The sequence below is a fragment of the Prunus mume genome, linkage group LG6 (assembly GCF_029339155.1).
Source record: "Prunus mume cultivar Tortuosa linkage group LG6, ASM2933915v1, whole genome shotgun sequence".
Classification (NCBI taxonomy): Eukaryota; Viridiplantae; Streptophyta; class Magnoliopsida; order Rosales; family Rosaceae; genus Prunus; species Prunus mume.
The window spans coordinates 18,884,690-18,896,455 of record NC_142703.1 but is presented as its reverse complement, the minus strand read 5'-3'; the positions used below and the strand labels follow the sequence as shown (position 1 = coordinate 18,896,455).

General features: G+C 36.3%; 2 protein-coding genes across 2 annotated transcripts; one reads left to right on the top strand and one right to left on the bottom strand.

Moving 5' to 3' along the window:
* Positions 1 to 2,418: 2,418 nt before the first annotated feature.
* On the top strand, positions 2,419 to 5,533 carry LOC103335613 (uncharacterized). The gene is made up of 5 exons (XM_008238630.2): positions 2,419 to 2,791; positions 3,155 to 3,324; positions 3,571 to 3,634; positions 4,970 to 5,042; positions 5,181 to 5,533. Exons 1-5 carry the CDS (start codon positions 2,611 to 2,613, stop codon positions 5,299 to 5,301), a joined length of 609 nt encoding a protein of 202 aa, XP_008236852.1. The 5' UTR covers positions 2,419 to 2,610; the 3' UTR covers positions 5,302 to 5,533.
* A 1,718-nt stretch (positions 5,534 to 7,251) lies between these two features.
* On the bottom strand, positions 7,252 to 11,274 carry LOC103335614 (cytochrome P450 84A1-like). The gene is made up of 2 exons (XM_008238631.3): positions 10,333 to 11,274; positions 7,252 to 8,030 (listed from the first exon to the last, which is right to left on the bottom strand). The coding sequence occupies exons 1-2, from the start codon at positions 11,272 to 11,274 to the stop codon at positions 7,410 to 7,412; spliced, it is 1,563 nt and encodes a 520-aa protein (XP_008236853.2). The 3' UTR covers positions 7,252 to 7,409.
* Between the last annotated feature and the right edge of the window lie 492 nt (positions 11,275 to 11,766).

The window sequence follows — 11,766 nt, the reverse complement described above, 5'->3', positions numbered from 1 at the left end:
GTATGGAGCTAAGCCAAATATTTTCCCTTTGGGTTATTTGTAGCAATGACCCTTCAATTATACTGAGAGTTACATTTTGGTCACTCAACTCAAATATTAATTACTGAGGTCACTCAACTCAAATATTAGTTACAGAGGTCACTCAATTGAGTGTTGTGTTACACCATTAGTCCATTCCGTCAAGTCTCTCTAACGGTATGGACTAATAGTGCAACACAACATCTAATTGAGTGACCTCTGCAACTAATTTTTGTTGAGTGATCAAAATGTAACTTCGAGTATAGTTAATGGATCATTGCTACAAATAAGCCTAACTGAAAAGTCACATTTGCCCATCAATAATCTAAGAGATGTTTGTCACGTCATCATTTTAAACAGAAAAAGTCACAGACTTGACGGTAGGGATTAATGGTGCAACACAACAGCTAATTGAGTAACATCTGCAACTAATATTTGAGTTGAGTGACCATAATATAACTTCGAGTATAATTGAGGGATCATTGCTACGAATAATCCTTTCCCTTTTACTGATATATTTGACATTTTGTACATTTTGGTCAACAAAACATAGTTTTTGATTTGTTCAGATACACTTTATTCGGTCAGAGTTTAGATATTTCAATGTGATAAGAGCATACATGGGCTTAGAAATATTGGCTAGAGTAGATGTGTTTCTCACTATGCATTGAGTTTGAATCCTCTTTCCCATAGTTTAGATTAGATTAATGTAGAATATCCATTGTATAAAAAATAAAAAAACTAAAAAAAAATTATAAGTAAAGAAATAGGATTGACCTTTTTGGGGTGATCTTATTATATTATGAATATATATAGTTCCCTTCCATTAAAGGTGGGACACCCTTTAGGGTCCCATACCTTTTTTATTTTCAACAATCAAAACCATTTATTTTTCAAGCCTTCATTCATAGGTCATCCTTACAAAAAAAAAATTAGGCAAATCGAAATGGTTAAGGTATCTAGTGTTGGAAATAACAACTGGGTCTAATTGCTATATTTAATGCATAGAAAATTTAGAAATAATTTATGCAAACTCTTGCTCAAAAGTAATGCATACTTACAAGCACATACAATGCTAAGCTAACATGATATGGATTAGAAAAATCTGGAAATAATGGTCGAGGCAAGTGCTAGGTACTCTGTCCTTAAGACAATTTACACCCCACCATGGTTGATCGGCACTTGTGTCCCAAGATACAACGACCCCATCCTTACAATAGTAGCACTCCAAATCATAAGGCCCAAGCAAACTACGATTGTGTTGAACTCTTTCATATGGACTCACTTATGAGACTCTACAAAGATCTCTATATTGCACTATGTAATGAATACACACACACACACACACACACACACACACACACACATATATGTAAAATCAGTCTATCTTCCATGTGTAGGTCTTGCCTACTTATGTATGTTGAGGACCCATTTCCCAAAATATGTGACTTTATTTAAAAGGTCAAGTGATGCATCTGTTAACTTAGATGCATTACTTCAAACTTGAAGAGACATATCTCTTCAATTTTAATTTTCATTTAATTTCAGAAAATTCTAATAAATTTTCTAACATCTAGTTGCGACCAACAAAATAGACAAATACAATATTTCAAGAAAAGACTATAATAATAACCATCTAATTGAGTGGTCAAATGATTTCATATTTAAGTTACTTTTTGCAGAGATCTCTAACAAAATATCTATAAAATTAGACGATTCGGATTATTGAAATACAATGCAGTTGTTATCAAAGGAGGAAGAATGTTTAGCTCCGGAAGGAGTGCTTGTGACTGAAATTCGGCATCTTCTTTTGGCGTTATCCTCCTGTTTTCGTTTTGCCCCTCGTATTGCCAAAACTGTGGCTCATCGTATTGCACGTTATAGTCTTCGAGCCGAGAAGCTTTGTTATTGGTTGGGTGATGGACCTCCTGGCTCCTAGATGGCATTAGGGAGGATTTGTCTGACTTTGTAATAAGGGTGTTGACTTTTCTATTTAGTCATTAGCATGAGTGGTGCTCTTTCCTACCCCGAAGTTTTATCCCTTGTGATTTTCTCGAGAAAATTTTAACAATGCCACCATTAACATACTCGTTCTTACTATGTAAACAACAACAAAATTAACAATACGTGGTGGGCCTTAACTTATATACAATATATGAAAAGTGATAAATATATAATTAGCCAAAGTGATAAATAAAATGAAAATACAAGGATATCCTTCCTCAACTTATATACAATATATGGAAAGTGATAAATATAATGAAAATGAGCCAAATTCATGAATCATTTACTCGGTTATTAGTGCTCAGTTTTGCGCCGTCCGATTAGCATCGAACGTCCAGAAGAATCTAGTGCAGATCAAGAGGGAAGTGAAAAGTGAATGAACAACTTGGAACAAAAAAATAGTGAATGAACAAACAACAGACAAGGAACAGAGGAGTAGGAGTAGGAGTAGGGGCACATAACCATAACCAAAATGGAGAGCTTTATGATGATGATATTGAATTGAACCATTGGGTCTCAGAGAGAGCGAGAGAGAGAGAGAGAGATAATAATCTAAAAATCTAATAAATCTTTAATTCTTAGAGAGAGATGGATAAGGAAGGCGAAGACGCACATGGAGGAGGTATCAAAATTCCAAACCCTAACCCTAATCTCAGCAATGGCTCAGCGAAGGGAAAGTCATGCAAGGGTTGCCTCTATTACTCCTCCACACAGAAATCCAAATCCAAATATCCCACCTGCGTTGGCCTCTCCAAAACCCTCCAACAAGGTCTCTCTCTCTCTCTCTCTCTCTCTCTCTCTCTCTCTCATTTTGATTGCCAAAGTTCATAGACTCTTCAAATGAATTGATGAATTACTTTGATGCATAATTCAAATTGAATCTGGAAGCCAGAAAGATCGGTTCTTTGATATTCTAGTGCTACAACATTCACAGGCTGAATTGATGCCAACATTTTCCCACACAAAAAAAGGGCTCTGTCTTTGTGGAGTATGTATTGTTTATGATGTCCTTGTTATTTGTTAGTATATAATAATTTCTCTTAATTTTCTTCCTGTGTATTTAGATGCATCTGAAATTTATTTGTTTATAGTCATCTATAAGATATGCGATTATTTGTGGATTTATGACCAGTGCCCAGCTACATTGTGGGAGAGACTGAGTTGGAGGCTTCTAAAGCGGACCGCAGCCTTACAGATTTCAAGTATGCTTGCGTAGGTTACTCAGTGTTCCTAGACAGAAAAGATTCTCCTAGTGATCAGCAGAATAAACAAGCGGAATTGCCGTTTTGTGTTGGTCTTGAGGTGTTATATCTTGACTCTATCTTTTTCTTGTTTTCTTGATTTGTAAAGCTCATATTACATTTCATTTTATTCTTAAAGACTGTTTGGAATTTCTCTAGTCGAATATCCATGTCACTTTCCTGTCTTTCCTGTCCTTATGTCTAAGTTAGTTATATAATTATATTGATAATTCATAATGCTCATATTTGTATGTTTATGATCTTCTCATAAACTCAGTTGATATGTGACATAACTAGTTTGTGTCAGGTATTGTATGACAAAAAACCTGCAGGCCATGCTCAGGCTGATGCTCCTGCTCATAAAATTGAAGGTATATGAAGTTTTTCTTTTCTCTGTTTATTTATTTGAAAAGGCTGTGGGGATCTCAATTCACTCTTGATTTGTCGGAATATAGAAAGAATCCATCTTCCCGTATCTTCTTAGTCTCTGATACTAATTGATTCAGTGACTTTATTTGTGTACGTATACTTCTCTCTATTTTGTTGCTTTCACCATAAACACCTGAAGTTAGATGAAGTCTTTCTATATTCATCTGCAATGTGATTTTCCTGCATTCATTAATGGATGTTTGGTTACCATCAGACTGAGATCTCCCACTTTTTTCCTTGTTTTGATGTATAATTTATTCTCTTGATAAATGAAGCCCATGGCACTCATGTGGAGTGGGTCCATTTTCATTTGGCTCTCAAATGCTTGGTAAAGTTTATATAATAGCTGTTAGGTCAACATGCTATATGGGATAGATGCAGGGCAAGCAACATTTTGATGAAGTGAGTGGCAGAAATGAGGATATTGAGATGTATGTGTGGGAAGACAAGGAAAGATAGGATTCAAAATGAGCGCATTTGTGAGAAAGGTGAAGTATCACCTATTGACAGGCCAAAAAATAGCATTTAGTAGATAGGAAATGAGAGAAAACTGACTATGGTGCTTTGGAGATTTTGGACATATTCAATGCAGATCAATATGGTAGTCAGAAAGAGTAACTTAATCAACATAGAGAGTAGTTCGAGGGAAAGAAGACAAATATGATAATATAATTAGGGTGACTTAGATGATAATATGGCCGGACATAGGACGATATAGAGGACCATGATTCACGTTGCCTACACCCAAATAGTTGGGATAAGGCTTTGTTGTTCCAAATGCCTTACTATTAATTAAGTATGTGCTCTATTTGTGAATGTGTAAAGGCAATTAACTTATTTGAAGAACATGTGCCTGTTTTGTTACATCTAAGTATAATATTTGTTTTCCGAATCTATCTGTGTTATTTGTGTTTAGAATATGTATCTGGTAAATCAACAAGCTTATCATGGTATTAGAGCCACAATGTGTAGGTTACCTTATTATACATAAGAACTCTTGGTTGAGGCCACTTGTCACGTGCATGATCACCCACAAGAGGGAATCCACTTGAGGAAAAGTGTTGGGCACTAGTTCCACATTGATTGGGCTAAGTGTCCAGTAAAGCTATATATCCCTATTAGGTCTATCCACTTGACAACTTCAGCTTTTGAGAATCATAGTAAACCAACAAACCTTAATATTTAATGTGAATACTTACTGTTGCAAAATGACTGAATTTTCTTATAACATTCACAGCAACCTTGTTTATAAATTCTTGGTGTGTTTCCCTCTCCAGAAAATGTTCGGCCGATTCCTCAACCCCGAAGCTACAGACCACCACATTCAACAGGAGATGAATATCTCAACAGGTATGGCAGAACTTTGAGTTAGCAAAGAAAAGAAGTTATCCATGACTTTCTTTTTTTCACATGGTTTTGTGTTTGAGTTTTCCAGTTCAGTTTGTTCTTGTTAGACTTTAAAACTCTTGAGTATTTGTATATATGCAGGTTTAAGAGGAATGCAATACTAGTAGCATCAGGTGTTGCTAAGAATGTGAATAGAGTGGGAAACTACATCAAACAGAGTGTGGATGACATTCTATACCCTTACCGTAGAAGGCCTAAGTAACAATTTTGATTGTATAAGTAATTTATAGCATAAAAGAAGCCCAATGCCTGAAATGGCATGATCCCAGTTGTATGATTAAATTGAAATGTTCCTTCCTCCCTCTTTCTTCTTGTATGAACAAATTAATCATCATACGGAGGGAGCGGTTTGTATGGTTTTCGTCTACAAGTGATTTTTGTTACTTGCAGCCAAATTTTTATATAAATAATTATGTGGCTTAGTTGTTTGATCAGGAGTGAACAAGCATTAATCGATTAGTAAGTTAATACGGCTTTGATCACTTTTTGGTCCACTTAGCAATATAATCTCATAATTTGGACGTTCGGTGTTTTAGATTATCATTCAAAGATCATCTCTTGTAAAAATTTAGCCAACATCATTTAATCATTTGATTCTTATTGGGAATATTTTCGTCTGTTTATTTGATCGATCCATACAAACGAACTGTACTAACCAGTCAGTGATAGGGGCCTGAACAAATAGGAGACTATAACAAATAGCATAATAAATTACCTTATTAATCAACAGGGCCGGCCCTGAACAGGAGCCGTCAGTGCAACCGCCCTGAGCCTATTATTCAAGAGCTCAAATGTTTTTTTAAAGTGTTATATTATATTATTATAAAATGATTTAATATTTTTGAGGGAAAAAAAAAAAAAAGGGATGGCATTTTGGAAGAACGCGCATCCTTTCCGCTCCTCAACCCGCTCCACTCCTCCAGGTTAACATTAGATTTATCTATTCTAAATTTTTCTTCTTCTTCTTCTTCTCCTTCTTCCTCTTCTTCTCATCTCATATCACCTCATCTAAGCCTCTCCTACTAGTTGCAAAGTTGTGAATCCCTAAATTAATTTTTCTATTGGTAGATTGGGGAGATTACAAAATCCTGAGTGTGGACTTCTGTTCAATACAAAATTGATCTTTGTAAAAATCAATTGAAAGTAATTTTCATGATTTGATATCAAATGAAAAGGAAAATATGATTTCTTGTTTTTGTTTTTTTTTGTTTTAGATTTGTGAACTCACTTGAGTTGCACATTCTCTTTGCAGGAATTCTTTTAAGTTCTAATTGATTGCAAATTTGGAAAAATCAAGTTTGTTGTTGTGGAGGGGGATTTCTCAAATTCCAAGTTATGTTGTTCTTTGTGTTATTGAGGATGCAAAGACATTTTTTATTTTGCTGGTTGCTGGGGATGCAAAGGGATTTCAACTAGATTAACAATGGTGAAGCCAGTTGAGGCCCTAGAAGGGTTAACTGACCTTCCTCCAATTTATGCAACAAATGCATTTGTTATGTGTTATATTTGATTTTCTTTTATAGATGACCCTTCTAACTTTCGGACTCTAGTTAATTGTTATTCTTTACCTCTATAATTTTTCCTATATTTATCTTTACTCCATTTTTCCTTTTTAACTTCAATCTTTCTATTCTTTCATTTATTGAGTTCTCTTATAGTTTTTGTTATTGAATCGACCATCAATCAAGTAAATCTCCCAATACTAGCTATTCAACTCTCTTTTAAACAATGTATTTTGATTTGATTCATGTCAAATTATTTCCTTTGTAATCTATTGTGCGATTCGGGTCATGATTTTGGAAGATAACAATTAAATTATACAATATATAAAAAATATTATGTTAATGTTCACGGATTTCTCAGGCTAATAATGTTGACCCTTCTTAAGAGAATTCCTGGCTACGCCACTATGGATTGATGTTGTTTTGCTTTTGGCTATTGAGCATAGAAATTTTTTATTTGTTGGTTGCTTGTTGCTGGATAAAAAAGAACTTATTAAATTGTTACAAGTATTTATCTTGTTTATACATTGTAGCCTTTTATTTTGAATTTTTATATATTGAAGTTTGAATTGAAATAATGTATTTGCTTTGAATGTTAAATTTTTTGTTAATGTGAACAGGTTAGATCTTGATTGAAAAATGGAAGTGAGTTCATCACTAAATTTTAAAAAATATATATATAGGGACATAATTTTTACTTTTGCCCTGGGCCCTGAAAAATTCAAGACCGGCAATACAAATACGTAAAGAAATAGGCTCATCACTGTTTTAAAAACCAAAGTAGTATTTCACAATCTCCTCAAACTATTCAAAGCGGGCAATTCAACCTGTAACTCGGCACAGCAACAAGCTGAACTGCTTTGGGTGCAGTCAGTCCAAAAACATCATTCATGTCAAGCTCATTAGGGTTCATTCCATCAGGCAACTCCCATGCAAAACAATGAAGAAGATGGGCCACAGCCATCTCCAGCCCATACAGCCCCAATTGCATACCTGGGCATGACCTACGGCCCGACCCGAATGGAAGGAACTCAAAGTCGCTCCCTTTAAAATCGGGCGAGCCATCGTTCAAAAACCTCGAGGGTTTGAATGCTTCTGGCTCATCCCATGCAGTCGGGTCACGGGCAATAGCCCATGCGTTAATATAAACCCGTGACCCGATTGGAAATGAGTAACCAGCCACGGAAGTCTCCTCTGCGGTCTCATGGAGGAGGAGAGGGATTGGTGGGTGAAGACGGAGGGATTCCTTGACTGCACATTTGAGGTAGGTTAGGTTTTCGAGGTCGGTTTCTTGGACCCTACGGTTCAAGCCAACAACATTGATGAGCTCTTGCTGCACTTTTTGGAGATCTTCTGGGCTCTTCATCAGCTCTGCCATTGTCCATTCAATCACTGATGCCACCGTTTCAGTTCCTCCAAACATTACATCCTATGAATGCAAAGTGGATTTTATCACTAAAAGTAAATCAGAAGTGACAGACGTTGATAATTAAACACATAATTTCCATTACCAAAATAGTTAACACATAATATTGATCTTCTGAGTGAGAAATGAGAATGTGCTTTATTTTATTTACCATAAATTCTGAGTAAATATAGTAAAAAAACACAAGAAATCAGATTTGTTTCTTTTGATTTAGAAAAGGAAAAAAGCGTTGACCCACCTATTACAAAATATTAATTATAATGTAATCCGCTAGTGAAATTACCTAAATAAAAAAAATCAATTTTAGATAATTCAAAAAAAATAAAAGGAAAACCCCTAGACCGAGTTGGCACCTCAAATAAAGGGCAACAATATTGGCGAACGATGTGATCGGTAGAACGGGGGTTGGTAGTTAATAATAGGACAAACTACAGAAAATTTTCCAACCTATAAGGTCATTTATGAGTTCATACTCGATTTTGACGTTTATCGGTCATACTCAACGGAAGCCTACAATTTGCTCCTCCATTAATGAAATCGTAAGAAAATCTGTTATCTGCTATGTGACATTTGTATGACCAATTTTTAACTGACGTGGACTCCATATAAGAAACAAAATTAATGAAAAAACAATAAATAAAAATCTAAAAACCCAAAAACATTTTAAAATAAATAATAAATAAATAAATAAAAACTCGTCTTCTCCTATTTCCCCTGCCTTCCAGCCTGACCTCCAATCCACCCTCCCCACAGCTCCGCCCCACCTCCATTAGATCTGACTCTCTCCAACCCAGATCAAGTCGCATCTCTCTCTCTCTCTCTCTCTCTCTCTCTCCCTTCTCTTCTCTATATATCTCTCTCTCTGTTTAAACACTTCCTCTATCCTCCCTAAATTCCAGCATTTACATTTCCCCCAAATCCCAAATTGCACTCTCACAGCCTCACAGGTAAACTCCAATTCCTCTCTTTCTTCTACTATTTCCGGTTGACCCTCCAACTAACAGCCACGGATTATGAGATCCGCTGTTTGGTTCCGTTTCTGGGATCCTATTTCTTGTCCGTATTTGAAATTTCCCCGGGTTTTGATGTCCTCGGGGAAAAATTGATCCTCTGTTTTGTTTTGTTTACGTTGTTTGGTGATATAAATGGAAACAGGAGTTTAGGAGGGAGCTTAAGATCTGCTTCTGCTTCTCTTGTCTTGGACAATTGGGTTGGTTGGGGTTTGATTGGGTTGGTTGGTTTGTTAGGTGCATTGCCTAGAGATCTGTTAGGTAACTATAATTGGGAGCTAGTTGGCTTTAGGTGTGCTTTAGCTAACAGAAATTTGACCAATATTGTGCCTCTAGATCTACCTAACTCTCCTCGACCTCATCAATGTACGGACGCGACTCGACTTGTTGCTTAGATCTGGGTGGCACAAGGCTGTGTTCGAATGGTTTGGGGTCTGGCAACCGATCCTTGATACTCAAAAAGAAAGGAAAAAAAAATCAATCAAAGAACAAGCATAGTTGCGGATCTGTTATTTTGAATCAAAGAACAAAGTTCACAAGCTTGAGTCGTAGACTCGAAGATCAACATTTTATGAACCAAAATGAGACCTTGAGTGACCATACAATACGCCCATGGAGGTGAAACCAAGGGGTAGAGGGAGAGAGATGGAGAGAGATTGCGACTTGATCTGGGTTGGAGAGAGTCAGATCTAATGGAGGTGGGGTGGAGCTGTGGGGAGGGTGGGTTGGAGGTCAGGCTGGAAATGAAATGGAGAAGACGAGTTTTTTTTTTGTTTGGGTTTTAGATTTTTTTTTTTCATTTATTTTATTAATTTTGTTTCTTATGTGGAGTCCACGTCAGTTAAAAAATGAGTCCCACAAATACCACGTAGCAGATAATGAATTTTCTAACGATCTCGGGAAGCAAATTGTAGAGTTTTGTGATATTTAGTATGTACTAATAAATGTTTCCAAAATCGAATATAAACTCGTAAATGATATATAAGTTGGGAAATTTTCTATAGTTTGTTCTTAATAATATTGGAAAGAAAATTATAGTAATGTATTAAAAGGTTTATTTAAAGAATAATTATTTCCCTTGTTCCGTCGAGGTTGTCTCAAGATTAAAAGAATAATTGTTAATGTATATCTATGTATGAACTGTTTATACATATAAAAAATTCTTTATGCAGGATATATTCTTTAAAGAATGGACACGCACATCAATATTTTAAAAATATAACATGTCAGTATATTTTGCTGACGACAATATCGATATATTATGGATCCTCATTATATTTTCATGTAAGACTTACCATGATAATAGCTTTGATATTGTCTCTGGTGAGCCTAAAGGTAGAATTGGGGTCGTCACTTTCCTTTGCAGCATCATCACTGAAAAAAGCTACTAATTCATCCACCATATCTGTATCAGCTTCATTGTCATCTTTCTTGTCCTTATTTGTATTCCTCTTAGCCATGTGATCATCGATGATCTTATCAATAAACACGTCTAGTGACCTACGAGCCTTGGCCATTCTGTCCTTAAAAGCCTGTGCATGAACCCAACCCAACCATGGAAGAAAATCTTGCATGTTAAAAGCCCCAAAAAGCTTAGAAAATTCCTGCAAAATCTTCACAAACTCTCCTTGCCCTTCATGGGAGCTTGACCCGAACGCTGCCCGATAAGTTATGTTCTTCGTTAGAGTGAAAACCAATTGACCGATATTGACCGGTGAGCTGGTTTTTGTTGCCACATGTCGAACCATCTCATCAACTTCCTCACGTACTGAGGCCCATGACTCTGCCCGTTTCCGACTGAACAGATTTATGACGCAAATTTTGCGCATGCGACGCCAAAACGGGCCGTAGTTGGCAAAAGCCATATCAGCCCGATCATACGTCAAGTATGATATGGCAGCATTTGCAGGCCGATTGGCGAAGGAACTGTCCTGGACTTGGAGGATTTCTCGGGCCACCTCCGGAGATGATACGACCATGATATGTAAGACCCCCATCTGAAGATGGAGAAGCCCACCGTATTGTTTAGCCAGTTGGGCTAAACCGCGGTGGGTGAGTTGGTCCATCATGAGCATGTTTCCAATAATGGGCCACCCTCTTGGCCCTGGTGGGTACGGGAGTTTCCGGCGTAACATGAACAAAACAAAGAAGGAAATGATGAGTAGAAGAAGAAGAATGAACAACATGAGAGAAGATTGCAGGGATTCAAGTGCTTGGTGAAGGAAGAGATCATCCATGGCTTGGTTTGTGTTCTTGAAAATGGGGTTGTTGAGGAGGTTGATATATATATTATGAATTTGATATATATATATATATATATATATAATGGGATCTGCAGCCTTTATGAGGATTGAACTAATGTGGCAAGTAATTACTGGGGACTTAATTACCATAGAGGATGATCTAATCTCACCAACTCCATTCCCAGTGGGAATTTTGGCTGCACTTGTCTGCACTAAGGAAATATTTGAAATTTGTTTGGATTTTTGTTTTGGTATTGGAAATTCTTTTAATTCGTTTTGTTTTGTATACAAAAGATTAATAAGGATATCTATAAAAGTTCACGTGTATAATATATGATCTGGGCTGCTTATGTAGAAGTGGAATGTCTTTAAATCTAGAGACTCGGGATTCGTGTAGATATTATTTCCAGAATGTTTAATTTTACAAGGAAATTAATTCATACATACCAATTAGCTAGCTAAAACTTGGTCTAACATTATAGTAGT